This window comes from Dendropsophus ebraccatus, chromosome 1 (assembly GCF_027789765.1).
Source record: "Dendropsophus ebraccatus isolate aDenEbr1 chromosome 1, aDenEbr1.pat, whole genome shotgun sequence".
NCBI lineage: Eukaryota > Metazoa > Chordata > Amphibia > Anura > Hylidae > Dendropsophus > Dendropsophus ebraccatus.
Genome location: NC_091454.1, coordinates 204,081,080 through 204,102,820, shown reverse-complemented (window position 1 = coordinate 204,102,820; position 21,741 = coordinate 204,081,080). Strand labels below are relative to the sequence as shown.

At 44.3% G+C, this 21,741-nt stretch overlaps 1 protein-coding gene and 1 long non-coding RNA gene across 2 annotated transcripts in view; one reads left to right on the top strand and one right to left on the bottom strand.

Moving 5' to 3' along the window:
• The window catches only part of ADAM9 (ADAM metallopeptidase domain 9), an 87,460-nt gene that overhangs the window by 23,644 nt on the left and 42,075 nt on the right, over positions 1 to 21,741 (top strand). Inside the window, exons 2-3 of the mRNA XM_069945243.1 lie at positions 148 to 242; positions 1,845 to 1,906. Coding sequence (XP_069801344.1) covers positions 148 to 242; positions 1,845 to 1,906 — 157 coding nt within the window. The remainder of the gene's footprint in view (positions 1 to 147; positions 243 to 1,844; positions 1,907 to 21,741) is intronic.
• LOC138767627 (uncharacterized) lies at positions 89 to 2,491 on the bottom strand. Its single transcript, XR_011358820.1, has 3 exons — positions 2,440 to 2,491; positions 1,036 to 1,153; positions 89 to 343 (listed from the first exon to the last, which is right to left on the bottom strand). It is a non-coding gene; the product is annotated as an uncharacterized lncRNA (long non-coding RNA).

The window sequence follows — 21,741 nt, the reverse complement described above, 5'->3', positions numbered from 1 at the left end:
GCCGACGGGTGTAAACAACAAAGATTTCCATTTACTTGAAAATCTAGAATAGATATGCTTTAATTGTATAAAATTGGATTCCCCCTTTAAGCATCATATGTTCCTTGGGCTCTAATATACATTATCTGTGCTTTCCTCTCTCGCCAGGTCTGGATCCATCATCCTTTCTTAATTCCTATGAAATTATAATTCCCCAAAAACTGACCCGGCTAAGAAGAGACGCATCTGGCTCCTTGAAGGAGGTAAGTACGATAGTCTTCTGGCTGCTCATACATTATGATTGAGCTGTATGGAGTTGAGTTGTAATATCCAACACAAACTGAAGACAAGGGTGGTGCTGTTTCTGAAAGGAAGGAAGCAAGCCACAATTTTTTACTCCTTTAGGGCACCTTGTTCACCGACCCAATGGCCCCATCCATTTGCTCCTGGAGAACTTAAGCCCCTATTCCACGGGTTGTTTAAAGGAGCAATATCGTTCGTATTCGGCCGATATCGGCCGCTACGAACGATATTCGTCCCGTGGAATAGAGTGCAACGATCAGCCGACATCGTTCATGTTGAAAAACAAGCGACTGATATAGCAGCGATCTGCTGCCGTCACTCCGTTGAATAGGAGCGTCGGCAGCAGACGCTGCTATATCCTATGGGCTGCCCGGACGATCAGCGATCCTCCGAGCAGCCCCTCCCGCACTCACCCGCTCGCTGCAGCCGCGTTGAATAGCGGCGGCAGCGAGCGGGGAACGAGGCGCAAACGAGCGCTAATGGCGCTCGTTTGCTCCTCCAAACGACTCGTGGAATAGGGGCATTAGTCTAACCATAACCCCCCACATATTACCTTGCTTGTTAATACGGGACACACCCCACAGTGTATAGAATTTATATCACATATAGTAATAAAGAGAATGATCAGCCAATTAAACGATCATCGGCTGATGGTTTCTTTAGGTCCAGACCTAAAATCATCGGGCATTGGGCGCGCATCGCTACGTCTTGATGCGCGGCTGATGATTGTAGTATACCATAATAAAGTATTACCTTCCCATGATCCCTGGTGTCCTCGGGCCTTCTCTGGTGTCCTTCTGTTCCAATCACTGGCCGTTGCCTGTCAATGCAGAGACCGGAACAGAGCAGAGCTTCCGACAGCGGGGAGGGCCTGAGGACACGCGGGAATGTGGTAAGGTTAGTTAATACTTTATTATTTTAAACGTAAAGCAAGGATTGCACGGACATCGCTAACCATGCTGCCAGGTAGTCGGCCCGTGTAATTGCTCAGTATATTAGTGGCTGTTTCTTGCAGCTCGGCGCTCATTTACGTGTAATTGGACCCATATTCCCCTCCTCCCCATTTTTTCTCCAGAATCCTGAGTAGAATGTACAGTGTCATAGCGTCCATTCACACACCCAGAAAGTAGAAAAATTTTCTTTTTTCTCCAGTTAAGTGTCAGAGAGGCTTTAGCTCCTGATCTGCTGCAAACTGTATCACCCCCTCCCTTCCCTTTCCTGACCCTGCTTGCATCTGACTGTCAATCAAGCCAGCAGGGTCAGGGATGAGAGGGGGAGCGAGGAGGTGTTACAGCTTGCAGCAGATCAGGAGTTTGGGCACACCTCTCTGACACTTTACACTAGAGAATTAAATACATTTTCTACATTCTGGAAGTGCAGATGGATATATGAATGGTACCAGGTGTCTCCTTGACCTGACAGCTATCTAACACTGTCAGCAGTTTCAAATGTGAATTACAGCTAACAGAGTCCCTGTGAAGCAGACCACCCTCTTTGCTTGTCTATGTGACATATCTGTAGATAATATAAGAGCTGGGTAACGCCATACTTGTATTTTCTAGGGTCTTTCCTACGTCATCCATGCAGAAGGCAAGAAACACATATTACATCTTGAACACAACAGGTATTTTTTCTCCATAACTGTATATTGTGATTATAGTATCCAAACCTTATTATAGTGGCTGTGTCTCATATATAGTTCAAATGCAGTCATAGCATACCAATATTGGGGGCAGTATTATAGTAGTTATACAGATCTAGTGAAAAAGGAGGTGCTGAACATCACACCCATGGCTTGCATTAGTGCCTATTAGCTATATTTAAAAACTAACGCCATAATGTTGGTATATAATTTGATCAAACCATATTGCCTCATGTACCGCGTGCAGGTCTTCTGGCACACGTTAGTCTCTATACTAAAACAACACTGTGTCGGTCAGCAACCGCTAACCTTGCAAAGGAAGCAACAACAAAGGAGGGGGGAGGGGCACAGAATGGCCCTGCAACCCCAGTGTCACAGGACCAAACAACTGGGCCCCCCCCAAACCCCACAGGCGCTGGTGGAGAAGGCATCCGCCAAGCAACACAAGTGTGAACAAGGTGTTACTACTTACTAATGCACCAGCAGGTAGAATGGGAGAAGGAGGACGTACTTACCATATGTGCACAGGTGCTTCCTGCTGATTGGGGTCACATGGGTCTTAAAGGGCGGAGTAGCTAGAAAGAAGAGAACATATAAAATACAGACCTAGAGAAAAAGGAGTTGCTGCACCTTACACTCATGGCTTGCATTAGTGCCTCTCACCTATACCTAAAAATCAACACCAGGATGTTGGTATATAATTTGATCAAACCATATTGCCTCATGTTCCGCGTGCAGGTCTTCTGGCACACGAGTCCCTACGCTAAAACAACACTGTGCCGGTTGGCGTGACTCATTTGAGCCAGAAGACCTGCACGCGGTACATGAGGCAATATGGTTTGATCAAATTATATACCAACATCCTGGTGTTGATTTTTAAATATAGCCGAGAGGCACTAATGCAAGCCATGGGTGCGAGGTGCAGCAGCTCCTTTTTCTCTAGGTCTGTATTATAGTAGTTATATTATTGTATATAGGAGCAGTATTATAGTAGTTATATTCTTGTATATACTGTAGGAGCAGTATTATAGTAGTTATATTCTTGTATATACTGTAGGAGCAGTATTATAGTAGTTATATTCTTGTATATACTGTAGGAGCAGTATTATAGTTGTTGTATTCTTGTATATAGGGAGCAGTATTATAGTAGTTATATTCTTGTATATAGGAGCAGTATTATATTAGTTATATTCCTGTATATAGGGAGCAGTATTATAGTAGTTATATTCTTGTATATAGGAGCAGTATTATAGTAGTTATATTCTTGTATATATGAGGCAGTATTATAGTAGTTATATTCTTGTATATAGGAGCTGTATTATAGTAGTTATATTTTTGTATATAGGGGGCAGTATTATAATAGTTATGCGGTTCAGGGAAGAAACAGAGTGCTGCACCTCACACCTATGGCTGATACTAGTGCCGCTTGGCTAAATAAAAAACACATCAGAATTTTGTGTATGAATTGATCAAGCCATACTGCCCCATGTACCTCGTGCCGGTATCTGATACACATGGGTCCCTACACTAAGTCCACACCGTGCTGGTCAGTGACCACCAACCCCGCAGGCGTGCACAGCCAGGGAACGGGGGCCATGGGACGGCCCTGCGACCCCCATGCCACAGGACCAGACCCAAAAACACCACACCAGAACCCGGCCAGCACCGCCGGCGGAGAAGGTCGCCCCCAAGCAGCACAAGTCTGGATAAGGTATTGCGCTCACCATAGCTGCAGCAAACAGAATGGGAAAAAACAGGAGGGATTAAAACCATGTGCACTCAGGTGTCTCCTGCTAATTGCGGTCATGTGGGTCTCACCAGGAGGAGTGCAATACACGGAGAAAAGAGAGAAACAAAATGCGGTTCAGGGAAGAAACAGAGTGCTGCACCTCACACCTATGGCTGATACTATGATACTAGTGCCGCTTGGCTAAATAAAAAACACATCAGAATTTTGTGTATGAATTGATCAAGCCATACTGCCCCATGTACCTCGTGCCGGTATCTGATACACATGGGTCCCTACACTAAGTCCACACCGTGCCAGTCAGTGGCCACCAACCCCGCAGGCGTGCACAGCCAGGGAACGGGGGCCATGGCTGTGCATGGCTGTGCATGGCTGTTTCTTCCCTAAACCGCATTTTGTTTCTCTCTTTTCTCCGTGTATTGCACTCCTCCTGGTGAGACCCACATGACCGCAATTAGCAGGAGACACCTGAGTGCACATGGTTTTAATCCCTCCTGTTTTTTCCCATTCTGTTTGCTGCAGCTATGGTGAGCGCAATACCTTATCCAGACTTGTGCTGCTTGGGGGCGACCTTCTCCGCCGGCGGTGCTGGCCGGGTTCTGGTGTGGTGTTTTTGGGTCTGGTCCTGTGGCATGGGGGTCGCAGGGCCGTCCCATGGCCCCCGTTCCCTGGCTGTGCACGCCTGCGGGGTTGGTGGCCACTGACTGGCACAGTGTGGACTTAGTGTAGGGACCCATGTGTATCAGATACCGGCACGAGGTACATGGGGCAGTATGGCTTGATCAATTCATACACAAAATTCTGATGTGTTATTTATTTAGCCAAGCGGCACTAGTATCAGCCATAGGTGTGAGGTGCAGCACTCTGTTTCTTCCCTGAACCGCATTTTGTTTCTCTCTTTTCTCCGTGTATTGCACTCCTCCTGGTGAGACCCACATGACCGCAATTAGCAGGAGACACCTGAGTGCACATGGTTTTAATCCCTCCTGTTTTTTCCCATTCTGTTTGCTGCAGCTATGGTGAGCGCAATACCTTATCCAGACTTGTGCTGCTTGGGGGCGACCTTCTCCGCCGGCGGTGCTGGCCGGGTTCTGGTGTGGTGTTTTTGGGTCTGGTCCTGTGGCATGGGGGTCGCAGGGCCGTCCCATGGCCCCCGTTCCCTGGCTGTGCACGCCTGCGGGGTTGGTGGCCACTGACTGGCACGGTGTGGACTTAGTGTAGGGACCCATGTGTATCAGATACCGGCACGAGGTACATGGGGCAGTATGGCTTGATCAATTCATACACAAAATTCTGATGTGTTTTTTATTTAGCCAAGCGGCACTAGTATCAGCCATAGGTGTGAGGTGCAGCACTCTGTTTCTTCCCTGAACCGCATTATAGTAGTTATATTCTTCTATATAAGAGCAGTATTATAGGAGTTATATTCTTGTATATAGGAGTAGTATTATAGGAGTTATATTCTTGTATATAGGAGCAGTATTATAGTAGTTATATTCTTGTATATAGGAGCAGTATTATAGTAGTTATATCCTTGTATATAGGAGCAGTATTATAGTAGTTATATTTTTGTATATAGGAGCAGTATTATAGTAGTTATATTCTTGTACATAGGTGCAGTGTTATAGTAGTTATATTCCTGTATATATAAGGCAGTATTATAGTAGTTATATTCTTGTATATAGGAGCAGTATTATAGTAGTTATATTCCTGTATATAGGAGCAGTATTATAGTAGTTATATTTTTGTGTATAGGAACAGTATTATAGTAGTTATATTCTTGTACATAGGAGCAGTATTATAGTAGTTATATTCTTGTACATAGGTGCAGTGTTATAGTAGTTATATTCCTGTATATATAAGGCAGTATTATAGTAGTTATATTCTTGTATATAAGGGCAGTATTATAGTAGTTATATTCTTGTATATAGGAGGCAGTATTATAGTAGTTATATTCTTGTACATAGGAGCAGTATTATAGTAGTTATATTCTTGTATATATGGGAAGTATTATAGTAGTTATAAAATAGGACATGGAGAGAAAGGAGCAGCTGCACATCCCACTTATGGCTGATACAAATGCTGCTAGGCCTATTTTAAAAACCAAGTGGCATTAGTGTCAGCCATAGGTGTGAGGTGCAACGCTCCTTTTTCTCCCGGTCCATATTATAGTAGTTATATTCTTGTATATAGGAGCAGTATTTTAGTCATTATATTCATGTATATAGGGGGCAGTATTATAGTAGTTATATTCTTGTATATAGGTGCAGTATTATAGTAGTTATATTCTTGTATATAGGAGCAATATTATAGTAGTTATATTCTTGTATATAGGGGCAGTATTATAGTAGTTATGGACAAGTCAGTAGAAAACAGAGCCCGCACTAGAGGTATAAACGGCTTCAATGACAGTCAGTGAGTTTAGGACCAAGTGTTCTGGTGAGCCGAAAACTGGGGTGCAGCGGTGAAGTATGAGACTAAATATGGCAAAAGCAGGCAGAACTGAAAAAAGTCCAAAGCACTCACCAGCAGGATACGGTCTTCACCGGTTTATTGAAAACACATCACAGGCGGGAGGGGAAGGTGGAACAGGTGCGGGAGCGGAGATAGACACAACAGTTTCACGCCGCAGCGCTTTGTCAAGTGAGGATACGTCACTGCCGGCATCAGCCGACCTTATATGCAAATTAGTAAGCACGTAACAGGTGAACAAAACAATATATAAACGTGTAAATAAATGAAAATAAGTAACAAATAATGTAGCACATATCTTACAGAAAGACGCTCCAGTCGTTCCTTTCATTTAACCCATTGGGGCCGGTGGCATCAAGTTCGGCGATCCATATCGCCTCCCTTCTCAGGAGTCTTTGATGCCTGTTACCACCGTGGTCTGCTACATCTATCCTCTCTAGACCCAGGAACCGCAGGCAATTAGTGTCTCCTGCGTGTGCACTGTTCACATGATCAATCAGTCGGGGGACTCCTTTCCCCGTCTTTATTGAGTAAACGTGCTCCTTGTAGCGGGTCCACAATGGTCTCTTAGTTTTGCCTACGTAAAACCTGTTGCATGGGCAGACAATGGCGTACACAATGAACGCCGATCTACATGTGATGAGACTTTTAACCTGACAATCAATGCCATTGAGTGTGATACAGTTTAGAAGAAATAGGGGTGCACAGCAGGAATACTTGGTGCTAATAACGGACGGATGTTTTCATCCACACATAGTCCAATAGAAAAAATCCGAAGCACTCGTTTTTTTAAATGCAAAAGTGTTCATAAATTTATTGACAGCGTGCAGGAGAGAAGCCAGGAAAATAACAATGATTTCATTAGCAAAATAATTATTGGATGCGAAGCGACTGTGGACGTTTCGATCCTATCCAGGACCTTTTTCAACGTCGCTGTGGGTATGTCTGGTGGGGGAGCGCTCCTGGCGCTATCCTAGGGCGTATCAAGCGCTGTGTCACACAGCGCTTGATACGCCCTAGGATAGCGCCAGGAGCGCTCCCCCACCAGACATACCCACAGCGACGTTGAAAAAGGTCCTGGATAGGATCGAAACGTCCACAGTCGCTTCGCATCCAATAATTATTTTGCTAATGAAATCATTGTTATTTTCCTGGCTTCTCTCCTGCACGCTGTCAATAAATTTATGAACACTTTTGCATTTAAAAAAACGAGTGCTTCGGATTTTTTCTATTGGATTGAGTGTGATACAGTCAGTCACTATTAGCTGGGGACAGTATCTACATGTTCCGCAACGTTTGTTCCCTTTCAGTTGTGTACCTGTAAGCCAATCGCAACCTGTTTTTCTTTGTTGGTTGTTGTTCATATTCAGAAGATCACCTATGGTGCGATTTTTACGGAACGTAATAAGGGGACCAGCGGCGGCAATGTCGCCAATATCCTCATCCTGCTCAAGTATGTGCCAATATTTATGTATGCTGCTTGCAATGATGTTATTAAGTGGTGAGTTTTGAAATGCGAATGTAAACTTTCTAGGTGGATCTGTTTCAGGTAACTTGGGAACTAATAGATCTTTCCTTACGAGTGTATCCGCTTTTTTCCTTGCTTTTTTAATAACGTGAGTGGGGTAATCCCTAGCCAGCAACCTGTGTTCCAGGTCCTGGGCTTGTTTGATATACAGATCTTGAGTATTGTTGACCCTTTTTAGACGTACCAACTGGCTATAGGGTATAGAATTTTTGACTGGCGTGGGGTGGGAGCTAGTATAATGTAATATAGAGTTACATGCCGTCTTTTTTCTGAAGACTGATGTGACTATATCACCCCCTTTGATGTCAACTTGGACATCTAGAAATTCCAGTGACTTGCCACCTATTTTACATGTAAAGAACATGTTGATACCGTTGTTAGTATTAAGGAATTGCACGAAATCCAGGAAGGTTTCCTTACTCCCCTCCCATAATATGAATATGTCATCTACAAATCTGTAATATGTCTTAACATTCCTTATATAGGGGTTTTGAGAATTAAATATGAGATCATTCTCCAGCTTAGCCAGAAAAAGATTAGCATACGTGCAGGAGACCGGCGTGCCCATCGCTGTGCCGATCTCCTGCACGTACCACTGATCCTGGAACAAAAAAACATTATTCTGCAAAATAAACATTAAAGCTTCCTTAGCAAATTCTCTATATTCGGGGGTTTTATCACATCTGCCACTGAACCAATCGACCGCCTCTACACCCGCATCATGGGGGATGCGGGTGTAGAGGCTCTCGACGTCAATGGAGACAAGAATGGAGTCCTCAGTAATGTGCATAGAGTCCAACGCTGTAATGAAATCCCCGGAGTCCTTGAGGTACCCTGGGGTCTCGACCAATAACGGTCTAAGCGACCAATCCAGATATTGTGATAAGTACTCGGTTGGAGAGCCGATCGCCGATACTATCGGGCGCCCAGGTGGTCTGTCCAGGTTTTTATGGACCTTGGGAAGGAAATACCACCTGGGCGCCCTAGGCGATGTTGGTAACAGCTTCTCGGCCGTGCGCTTGTCGATGGCTCCTGTGCTGCAGTGCTTGTGGAGGAGGACACGGAGTTGTTCGTTGATTCTAGGCATTGGATTTTTCTTAAGTGGTGAGTATGTGACGCGATCTAATAACTGTCTGTTAGCCTCCTCATAGTAATAGCTACGTGACATCACCACAGTCGCCCCTCCTTTATCCGCCCTTTTGACGATTAAGTCCGGACGGTTCTTGAGCCATCTAAGGGCTCTGATCTCTGAGGCTGTCAGATTATGAACGTGCCTAGGGTACACAAGGGCCTTAACATCCCGAGCCACAAATTTTTGGAACGTGTCGATAGGGCCACCAGGTGTAACTTGGGGACTATAGGTGGATTTCCTCCCTCCTCTAAATGGCACCCTGAGGTCGGGTCTATCATGGGAGATAGGTGTTGGTGCATCTGCTAATATACGGGTGCATTCTGCCTCTTGACTGCTAAAATTGGCAGGGACTTGAAAGCCCAATGGGCCAACGGTACATCGAGTCGTTAGACTGGTTTGCTGCGGGTTAGTAGATTTATTACAGAAATGTTTAGCTAGGTTGATCTTACGGATCCCCTTAAAGATATCAATGTCAAACATAGTAGGTGAAAATTCTTCAGTTAGGCCCAAATTAAGGCCTTTGGCGAGGAGATTTGTACATTCGGCTGGTAAGTCAGTTTTTGAGAGTCTAGAGAGGATAGATGTAGCAGACCACGGTGGTAACAGGCATCAAAGACTCCTGAGAAGGGAGGCGATATGGATCGCCGAACTTGATGCCACCGGCCCCAATGGGTTAAATGAAAGGAACGACTGGAGCGTCTTTCTGTAAGATATGTGCTACATTATTTGTTACTTATTTTCATTTATTTACACGTTTATATATTGTTTTGTTCACCTGTTACGTGCTTACTAATTTGCATATAAGGTCGGCTGATGCTGGCAGTGACGTATCCTCACTTGACAAAGCGCTGCGGCGTGAAACTGTTGTGTCTATCTCCGCTCCCGCACCTGTTCCACCTTCCCCTCCCGCCTGTGATGTGTTTTCAATAAACCGGTGAAGACCGTATCCTGCTGGTGAGTGCTTTGGACTTTTTTCAGTTCTGCCTGCTTTTGCCATTATAGTAGTTATATTCTTGTATATAGGAGCAGTATTATAGTAGTTATATTCTTGTATATAGGAGCAGTATTATAGTAGTTATATAGTTTTGTATATAGGAGTAGTATTATAGTATATAGGAGCAGTATTACATAGAAAAATACAGCAGATTGGCATTTTCCACATACTGTACAATGGGTCGCAAAAACAAACAAACATTGGTCATATACAATGGATGTACAGATTTGAACAGAGCCTTACATGCAGTTTCCTGTGTGTGTCTGCTTACATCTGTCCTACTATTGACTTTAGTGCTAAAGAAAAAAAAAGAAAAAAAAAAAGAACATTTCTCAATGTGACGACAGATGGAAATTTTTTTCTCCTCTTATCATTCATTCTTAATCAGCAGAAACACGAGCAGAGATAAGGATTAGCGAAGTACAGCGCCTTACATAAATCATTTCCTAGGACATACTTCCCTGTACAGTAGACACTCCAAGACCAGGGAGGAGCAGGCCATACATAATGGAGACTCTGCATGCCCCACGCTCCTTTCCCAGAGGTCTGTCATCATGGAAAAGTCAGGACACCTCCATGCACATTAGATGTTGTACCAGTCCTGCTGAAATCACTGGGTTTGGCCAATGATCGTCTAATGTATAGTTGATCTAAAGTCAACCATATAGTTTATCCTGTTCATCCTGTTCCATAATTGTATTCCATCCTTATTGTGTTCCATCCTTATTCCATAATAAATGTGACGTCTGATGCTACCCTTACCCTTTTTTTTTCCAAAATATTCTGATGTGCCATCTACAGGATACACAGGGAACTGGGCTGGAAGCTGTTTGTTCCATCTGCTGTGTAGTGGTGGCAACACTTAACTGCAGCTCGGTTCCTGTTCAGGTGAATTCTGAGATCAAGTTGCTAAATAACTTACTGTCATTAATCCTCCCTGCATAACAAAAAAGCTACAGTGTTGCAGATAAAGCCAGTAAGGGACTTGTTTACATCAGCCGTCTCAGAAGGGAGAGGGGAGGAGGGGGAGACGGAGAGAACAGCTCACACACAGATTTTAGTGTTTTTAGCAGAAAGCGGCAGCTGAGAACTGGGGGAAGGAAACAGAATAGATAATCAGCATGGAAGGAATTGTTAATCTCACCATGGGCAGCAACATATCAAAAGTTATGTTTGAGTGGAATACTCGTGCCTTCACACCTACCTGATCCGCTGCGGATTTGCAGCGAGATCCACTGCGGATCCCGTCCCATTCATCCCTATAGAGCACATACTCACAGCGGGATTGACTTCCCGCTGTGAGTATATGCTTTAAAACCCAGCCGCCCGCCGCCGAGAGCATACATTACCTGCTCGGCGATGCGGCTTAATATGAGGCTCCCGGCTTCTGTCCCACTCAGCCAATCAGTGCTGCCGTCCACTGATTGGCTGAGTGGGACCGGAGCCGGGAGCCTGACATGCAGTTGCATCGCCGAGCAGGTAATGTATGCTCTCAGCGGCGGGCGGCTGGGTGTTAAAGCATATACCCACAGCGGGATGTCGATCCCGCTGTGAGTATGTGCTCTATAGGGATGAATGGGACAGGATCCGCAGTGGATCTCGCTGCAAATCCGCAGCGAATCTGGTAGGTGTGAAGGCACCCTCAAGTGTTTTTTCTGTCATTAAGAACCTCATCAATCTCAGAGTGGCTGGAAAAGTTGACTGACAGTTGTGGGTCTAGTTACCAGGTAGCAGGTTTTGTCAGGGGAAATGAAGCATTACATGGGAGCCATTGGGCATGTAGAATTACCTAAGTAAGGAATATCTCCCAGTGCCGTCTACTTCCACCACCCTCATCACTACTTAGACTCCTACTCTATACTCTGTCCGCTTGTCCTGAAGCCTCGCTGTTGTCTTAGGACGACCCTCAAGCTTATATGAGTGTGTTAATCTTTTCTTGCACATTTCAAGAAAAATTACATAACCCGCTATGGCACCAAACCCCTCCTTGGATCAATCCTAATGTTAAAACCACCTGCCTAATAATAGGTAGGATCCTTACATAGTGGTCGAGGCCTTATCCTGATGAAAGAGACTACTACTATTAGGGGGTCCTGCCATAAAAGGGGGGTCTGGTCTCCCAGGAGCCAAGATTTTCAGTAAACCATTGCTCATCACACTGCCCCTGTCCTCTGTCCATCATGCCTCCCGGTGCCATCTCTTCCCCAGGTAAGTGACGCACTCGGCCATCCGCATGATAACTCTGATGCCCAGGCGGCCACTGTAAACATTTTCATTGGTGGACCTGGGTCAGCATGGGTCCTCCATACCGTGGATACCCTATGTGATCTGACACAAAGCAGGAACTTTCAGCAATTTGCTTTACAGCAGATCCTTTATGGAACTGGACCAGACACATTAGGATTCTACCGCTGGTTCACTCCCTCCTTTGAGCACTTTGGTAGGTACTAACCACTCTATACCAGGAACACCCCACAAGGCCCGCCATTCTGGAGATTCTCTGACCCGGCCATCTAGGCATCACTATTCAGCCATTGTTATGGTCACCTAGATCCTTACATCTGCTTTACTGCTGGGTCGAAACGTCGCTTCATTCTATGTGTAGCTTTATGAATAAACCTTATTGAAGATTGACACTATTGGATGCGGTCTGAGTTCTTCCCTGTTATGTTGGAGTACATGTTAAAAGTTGCTGGGAATGAAATCAACACTTTAATTCAGGGGTGGGGAACCTTTGACCCTCCAGCTGTTGCAAAACTACAATTCCCATCATGCCTGGACAGCCAAAGGCTGTCCAGGCATGATGGAAATTGTAGTTTTGCAACAGCTGGAGCGATGTTTGTTCCCAGCCCCAGGAAAGGCCCCATTGTTACCAAATCATCCATATTCTTCACTGGTTTCCCTATTATGGCGGATCCGGGGTAAGTATACCAGTCATGTAGATCCTAACAACACCTTTGGTGTCTGGGTCACAGAGAGCTTACAGATCCCGGCATGACTTGTTTGCCGTCTTTCTTGTAACATCTCGGAACGTTTCTTAAAAGTTTCACAGGAAAAAATGATGTAACAGTTGGCAGCCGAACGAAAATTTATTTCAGTGTTCTGAAGTCTATTAAAAAAAAAAAAAAAAAGTTAAACATGGACTCCTTTACTGTGGACGGGGAAACACACATTATTAGACTGACTGCGCGTTTACCCCGTGGAAATTTGCATGGCAGATCCGCAGCAGATTCCATTACCAGCAAAGTAAATGCTGGGTCATTACGAGGAGAGACATCTCAAATTCACAGTCTTAGTGTCCTATCCCACGGAGAGATTTTTAACGACTAACGATAAACGATCGCAAACGAGATTGTTTATCGTTAACCTGAAATCGTTCACCATATTACACACAACGATGGTCGTTAGTTAAGATCGTTTCTATGATCGTTAATTCCTTCTGATCCCAGCAAAACAATGAACAATTAGTGAAAAAATGCGGAACTTGAGGAACGAATGTGGAATTAGAGCGAACAATTAACGATAATTTTAGGTTCAGCTCTAAATCAACGATCAACGACACACGGATGATTTATTCGATCGTTGCCTGCAATTACACAGAACGATTATCGTTTAAATATGAACGATATAACGATTTTTCGCACGATAATCGTCCCGTGTAATAGGACTTTAAGGCTGGGTTCACACTACGTTTTTGCAATCCATTTTTTCATCAGTTTATTTTTTTTGCAAAACACGGATGCATTTGTGGGAATCCGTTTTGATCCGTTCAAAATGGATCCGTTTTTTTAACGTACTTAAAAACGTAGCTTTGTTTCCATTTAAAAAAAAAAGATCCGATTTGATCTGTTTTTTTTATAATGGAAGTCAATGGAAAAACGGATGCACACAAATGCATGCGTTTTTTTCATCAATTTTTCATCCGTTTTTTTGCAAAAAACTGATAAAGAAAAAAAAAAGAATTGCAAAAACATAGGGGGAGATTTACCAAACATGGTGTAAAGTGAAACTGGCTCAGTTGCCCCTAGCAACCAATCAGATTCCACCTTTCATTTTCCAAAGAGTCTGTGAGGAATGAAAGGTGGAATCTGATTGGTTGCTAGGGGCAACTGAGCCAGTTTCACTTTACACCATGTTTGATAAATCTCCAGTGTGAACCCAGTCTTACTAGTATTAAAAGAAGTCTGGCCTTAGGTTTTTTTGGGAAATGGCAGGGCACTCTGGGACGGGACGCCGCTCCAGTCACTGATTGGCTTAGGGGGTTGTCCATCAGCCAGGTTGGGTATTTTCCGCCGGGGGTCCCAGACATTCTGGCTTTGCAATTTGCAGGCACAGGGAGAGGTAAGTAGTTGTTCGCTATCATTTCCCTCCCTGCCACTGCCGGATTAAAAAAAAAAAAAAAACAACTAAAAATCTTTGTACTTCCTCTTTAAAATCCTAGACTATGGCCAGCACTTTACATTGATATTTACCCACCTTAACATAGTAATAACTGAGATGGGGGGAGGGGGCTCTTCCTTACTTTGCTAGTAATTACTATGAGTCATTGCTGCCGTTCGGATCCCTTGCACAACTGTAGGCAAGGTAATTCCATAGGATATTATTCCGCTGAGCATTGACAGGTTTTTCGAGTTTTATGTAAATAACAAATCATCATTCATCAATAAAAAGTTCTTAAACTTTCTAATATATTTTGTGCAAGTGGGAATAATACCCAGCCCTGGCAGATAAATAATAGCAGTATGTGTACTTAGGCCATACACTCACTATATACATGTGTGCATGCACACAGACCCCTACTCATTACATTTGTGCATTCATTCCTGTTAGCAGGAACCTCACACTTCATGTTTGAATTGATGGTTACACTCTATATCATGGGTCTCCAAACTGCGGCCCTTCAGCTGTTGCAAAACTACATTTCCCATCATGCCTGGACAGCCAAATCTAAAGCTTTAGCTGTCCAGGCATGATGGGAGTTGTGGTTTCGCAACAGCTGGAGGGCCACAGTTTGGAGACCCATGCTCTATATTGTCTGGTTTTGTCTATGTATGTAGCCCCAGAATTGTAAAGTGCTGTGGTATATGTTGGCGCTATATAAATACAATTATTTACATACACATACTAGACATACTGTACACTTACTGTATTCCAAATGTGGCAAACGTGGAGGCCATGGCCTCTCTGCGTGTAACTGCACCCGCCGCCCCGCCCTCTCAGTGTCCTGCCCTCTCCTCAGCTCCCCGCCCTCTCTCCACCTCCCTGGCACAAGTGGGGCAGAGGATCCGGATGGGAATATTTTATTTGCAAAACAGGCCTGTGCAAACAGATTTAGGAACATAGAAGATTGTTGGCAGAAAAAGTCCCCCTGGTCCATCTAGTCCGCCCTTCTAGTGATTACTTTCATATTATGTTAGGATAGATATGTGTTTATCCCAGGCAGGTTTAAAGAGGAAGTCCCATGAAATTCAAAAACAGCTGGCAGGGGGCTGTGAGTAAACTCACCTCTCCCTGTGCCTCAGTTGTGCTGTTCCCGGGTCCCACTGACCTCCACGAAATATCGCTATCTTTACCTACCAAACCTTCTCCTATGTCACTATTAGAGATGAGCGAACCTCGAGCATGATCGAGTCCATCCGAACCCAAACTTTCGGCATTTGATTAGCGGTGGCTGGTGAACTTGGATAAAGCCCTAAGGCTATGTGGAAATCATGGATGTAGTCATTGGCTGTATCCATGTTTTCCAGACAACCTTAGAGCTTTATCCAAGTTCAGCAGCCGCTGCTAATTAAATGCCGATCGTTCAGGTTCGGATGGACTCGAACCCGAACCCGGTTCGCTCATCTCTAGTCACTATCCTTACCTACCAAACCCTCTCCTATGTCACTATCCTTACCTACCAAACCTTCTCCTATGTCACTATCCTTACCTACCAAACCTTCTTCTATGTCACTGTCCTTACCTACCAAACCTTCTCCTATGTCATTATGCTTACCTACCCAACCTTCTCCTATGTCACTATCCTTACCTACCCAACCTTCTCCTATGTCACTATCCTTACCTACCAAACCTTCTCCTATGTCATTATGCTTACCTACCCAACCTTCTCCTATGTCACTATCCTTACCTACCAAACCTTCTCCTATGTCACTATCCTTACCTACCAAACCTTCTCCTATGACACTATCCTTACCTACCAAACCTTCTCCTATGTCACTATCCTTACCTACCAAACCTTCTCTTATGTCACTATCCTTACCTACCAAACCTTCTCTTACGTCACTGTCCTTACCTACCAAACCTTCTCCTATGTCATTATCCTTACCTACCAAACCTTCTCCTATGTCACTATGCTTACCTACCCAACCTTCTCCTATGTCACTATCCTTACCTACCAAGCCTTCTCCTATATCACTATCCTTACCTACCAAACCTTCTCCTATATCACTATCCTTACCAACCAAACCTTCTCCTATGTCACTATCCTTACCTTCCAAACCTTCTCCTATATCACTATGCTTACCTACCAAACCTTCTCCTATATCACTATCCTTACCAACCAAACCTTCTCCTATGTCACTATCCTTACCTTCCAAACCTTCTCCTATGTCACTATCCTTACCTACCAACCCTTCTCCTATGTCACTGTCCTTACCTACCAAACCTTCTCCTATGTCACTATCAAACATATTAAAAAGAACAGGACCCAGAACACATCCTTGTGGTCACCACTTGTAACCAGTCTCTGCTCATATCATTGACTATAGAGGGTTCAGGAATTGTGACAGCTCAGGAGTCTTGGCCACAATCCCAGGCTCTGCCTTTTATCTCTGCCAGATTTATGTCTCTTTATTTCTACTGTGAGTCTGTTTGTTGTTGCCCAAGAGACCTAAAGCTTCTCATAGTGGCTAGACCCAACCTTATGTTCCAGTCCCTTACCACTTTCAAGATCTCTGCTTCTTTGCATTCCGAGGCTGAATATCTGTACACTACTTATCTTACCCCAAGTTATAGCCTGTATAATATACTCCAGAGCTGTATTCACAGTTCAGCTGATCAGCGTTTGAATGGTCAACAAGCTTATTAAGAGATCTTTATATGTTGCAGCAAGAGAGTATACCAGTTTAGGATTCTTAAGGTGATGTGTACCATTTAACCATATTATGATACTACTGACAACTTCAGTGATGCGGTCATTTCTCGTGAGCCATGATTAAGTGGGTTTACCTAAATTTTCCCCTATAATAGTACTGACAGATGTCACCCAGAGTCTTCCATTACAGTCATCCTGTCATTTGCAAAAACTTTTGAATGGATTTGATAGGTTGGGACAGGGTATTCTGGCCTACATCGATGTCTAGAACAAGCTGGGAGAAGCGAAGAACTGAGCGCTTCACTCTCCAGCTCACTGCACTCTTGGGCTTGCTGTAGGAGACAGGCTCCATAGGGTTACAATGCAGCCTGTCTCCTGCAAAGAGATGCAAAAGGCTCGGATTATATGGTCTATGTATCAGTGCAAAGAAAGGCTACATAGACGGGGAGATTTATCAAACATGGTGTAAAGTGAAACTGGCTCAGTTGCCTCTAGCAACCAATCAGATTCCACCTTTCATTTTCCAAAGAGTCTGTGAGGAATGAAAGGTGGAATCTGATTGGTTGCTAGGGGCAACTGAGCCAGTTTCACTTTACACTATGGCTAGGTTTACATCACGATTTTGCAATCTGCCTCACTGTATCCGTTTTGCAAAACGTACAGAAAAAAGTGGTGAACCATATTTTTGTGTCCGTTTTGATCCTTTTTTTTTTTTTTTTTTTTAATAATGTTAATGGAAAACAACAGCATCCGTTTTTACCATCCATTTTTGCATCTGTTGTTTCATTGAGCGGATACATTAAACGAATAGCAAAATTGTGATGTGAACCTAGCCTAAGTTTGATAAATCTTCCCCGAAGTGTCTATTCATTGGAGGACTACTGTACATTACAGGTCCTGACCATTGATTTCAATAGGACACGTGTAATACTTCATTCTTCCTGATGGGGTGCTGTAGATAAATTAAACACCTGCTGCCAAGATAAGAGAACATCATTATGGGAACCAACAGCTTATTAATAACCATATGCATGTCCAGAGCAGATTACCCCATTACACTACACTATGGTATGCTCTGATAAGGAGGATATTCCATGGATCATCTGCTAAATAGATGAGCTGAGAGCCAGAGTTTCCATTTCTTAGATAGTTGGAAAAAGGGGATCAGTAAAAACATGAGGGCTGATGAGACATATAAGACGGATGGCATGTCCTTGTTGTCTGATCAGACTTCCTATCCATTCTCTTCAAACCACGATGAAGACTGCTTGGAATGTGGATTATTGAGGACGTGGCTACCTTCTCTTGGCACATGTCCGCCATTTCTGATTTGGGCCTTCAAAGCATTGTTAGAGCGTTTAAATTGCTTTCAAATGAACTGATGCCAGAAATTTGTCATTTACTTCTATTACAAAAACTCAAGTCTTCAAATACTTATCAGCTGCTGCAGGAAGTGGTGTATTCTTCCCAGTCTGGAGAGCGGGAGGAGTTTTCTGTGGGGATTTGCTCCTGCTCTGGACAGTTCCTGACATGGACAGAGGTGGCAGCAGAGAGCACTGTGTCAGACTGGAAAGAATACACCACTTCCTGCATGACATACAGCAGCTCATATGCACTGGAATTTTTTTAATAGAAGTAAGTTACAAATCTCTGGTACTTTCTGGCACCAGTTGATTTGAAAGAAAAACATTTTTGGTGAACAACCCCTTTAATGATCTAGTGAAATGCGCAATATAACACAGAATGGGGGGGGGGGGGCATGTTTTTAATATTTTTTTGCAATTTGTCATTGTTTTCTTCTACTCAGAGAAGAGGTTCAGTTCATTGCACCAACCTTGCATCTGCATACCCTGACCCAGGTTTGGTGCCCCCACCCACAAAACCATCACAAACTGAGCACCCAGGGTGTATGCCCCATAGACAGTGTACGGAGTACGTGTTGACTCACTGCTCCACTGAAGAGAGTTAGGACCCCGTTCTGGAGATCACAGTGGTCTTAGAGGTCAGACACCAGCCCCCCTTTTTTCCCCTACAATCAGACACTTATCACCTATCCTTTCAAGAGTTTTTAGGGCCTAGAACACCCTTTTAAAGGGGTTATCCAGCGCTACAAAAACATGGCCACTTTTCCCCTACTGTTGTCTCCAGTTCAGGTGCGGTTTGCAATTAAGCTCAATTTACTTCAATGGAACTGAGTTTCATAACCCCACCCAAACTGGAGACAACAGTAGAGGGAAAGTGGCCATGTTTTTGTAGCGCTGAATAACCCCTTTAATATTAAAATAACTAAAAAGGGCTCTCGGGTGATTGGCTGACCTTCCTGTGGAACTGTGAATGAGCAGCTACAATCTGAGGAAGGAACCTGACACTTAAATCCCTTATAGCGCCACCACAGGGGGGATTTAGCATTACACAGTACCCATGAGTTGTCTGTGCTGGTCCCATTCACATTACCTTTCTGCACACATCTCTAATGGGCTCCAGGTAGACCCATTGGGGGAGATTTATCAAACATGGTGTAGAGTGAAACTGGCTCAGTTGCCCCTAGCAACCAATCAGATTCCACTTTTCATTCCTCACAGACTCTTTGGAAAATGAAAGGTGGAATCTGATTGGTTGCTAGGGGCAACTGAGCCAGTTTCACTTTACACCATGTTTGATAAATCTCCCCCATTGAGTTTATTGAACCTAACGTAGTCTAATAGTGACCGTGTTGGGTCATTATCCCAAACGTATGCTGTAGTTTGTTTGTGGGCCGTGCTTCCCCACCCAAAACTGCATGTAGAGTAACAAATTTTGGGCATAACACATCCCTCCTAGGCTGGATCATCCAGAGCCTACAGAGCCGGACTGTGAGTTAGTTACAGTATATGTCGGAGTATTTCAGTTTCAACAATTTTTTTCGTCAGGTAATGAAACATAAACCAGAAATGAAGGGCAGTGGTGGGAGTGGGAGGTACGGATGGATATTGGTTATCATAGAAGATTCAGACAGTTAGATTATAGATGATACGCTCGAGCGAATAAATGTGGAAAATAATACAACTGTTAACATCAATTCTCTCCCAACATCAGGCCCGGGTATGAGAATTGTGAGGAACGATAGAGGTGGGTGTTTTTCTATGGTCATAGGCTTCATCCATGTTTTCCACGACTCCCTAGGGTGACATCCAACCTCTGCAGCCACTGGGAGTCAAAGATCGAGCGTTCAGGTTCGGAGAACATTGCCGAACTGCATCTCTGCTCAACACCAATCTTTGGTAGTGTTGAGCAGCGTTGCCAAACTGTTCGGGTTTGGCAATGTTCTCTGATCCGAACGTTTGGCACTTGACTCCCGGAATCTGCAGAAGTTGGATGTAGTCCTAGGGCTGCCAGGAAAAGAATGGATACAGCCTTTCCAGCATCCAATTTCTCCAGACACCGGGAGTCAAATGGCAAATGTTCAGTAGTGTTGAACTCCACTCAACACTACTCTTTGGTCCTACTGGGGTCCAGGGTCCACTTCTTCCTACACCTCAATAGTTACACCGCAGACGTAAGACATGACAGTAAAGACAATATAGTGTAATTATAGGTGATATGGAATGGACTGTACCATCATATAAGACAAAGGTCATCCTCCTCCTCCGAGCTTCTCCTTTTGTATCAAGTTCCTCCTGAAGCAATGTGTTTTACACAATCATCAACCTCTTTATCTGCAAGGTAATATACAATCCCGCGTCACTGTCACACGCCTCTCAAAGTCCACAAGCTGGAGCCGCACAGTCTTGGATTCATTGCAGCTGTTATAGAGCAATATCACCTCTGTGAAACTTTTTTTTTGCAGAAATCAATAGTCCATTTTAAGAAACTTTGTAATTGGGTTCATTAGCCAAATCTGCCATTATCTGCATGTAAAAAGCCTTTTCCCAGGCCCCCCCCCTGCTCTCCTTTCTATCATCCACTGCTTAGAATCAGGACATTTCAATCAGACGCATCCTGTCTGTTCTATGGAGAGGGGAGGGGGGAAAAGAGACGGAGGAGAAATGTCAACAGCAGAAAACAGAGAACAAAGGATTCCTCGGGTGGGGTGGGCAGTGGAGTTATTCAGAGGGCTATTCAGAGGTCAGATAGCTCAGTGGTGACTGTCAGAGGAGAGAGAGCCTGTGTTGTAGCTTTTAATTAACTCTTTGTTGTCCTGTTTTGGTTTCTTATTTAGCTCTCTCCATAAGAGAACAATGAAGACAGGGGGGAGCTTCAAACTGCTTTTTCATGATAAAATTTCATTTTTCGGCTAATAAACCCAATTACAAAGTTTCTTAAAACCGCCTGTACTATTAATTTCTGCAAAACAAATTTTCACGACAGTGACACTTTAACCTCTTAAGGACATATGACGTACTGGTACGTCATATGTCCTCATTAGCACTTCAAAGCGGGGCCGCGCGGCGACCCCGCTTTGAAGAGCCGCGGTCCCGGGTGCCGCGTGTAGCCCGGGACAGCTGCTATTAGCGGGCACGGTCTGATCGCCGTGCCCGCTAATTAGCTAATCGGAGGCAGCTGTGAAAGTTGACAGCTGCCTCCGATTACCGGAGGCAACCTTTCCCTGGGGTCAAGTGGGGGAGAACGCTCCTCCGGGACGTTGTCCCGGAGGAGCGATCTCCGTTACTGATGCCGGACGGGGACTCGTCCAAGATGGCGCCGTCCCCGACTCGGCACTTGTTTACTTCCGACTGCAGCAGCCGGAAGTAAACGAGTGCCTATCTCATTGATCTTTGCTGTATATCTTTGAAGTATATATACTAGAAGTCCCCCAGGGGGGCTTCTAGTATAAGTGTAAAAAAAAAAAAAGTGTTGTTTATAGTAAAAAGC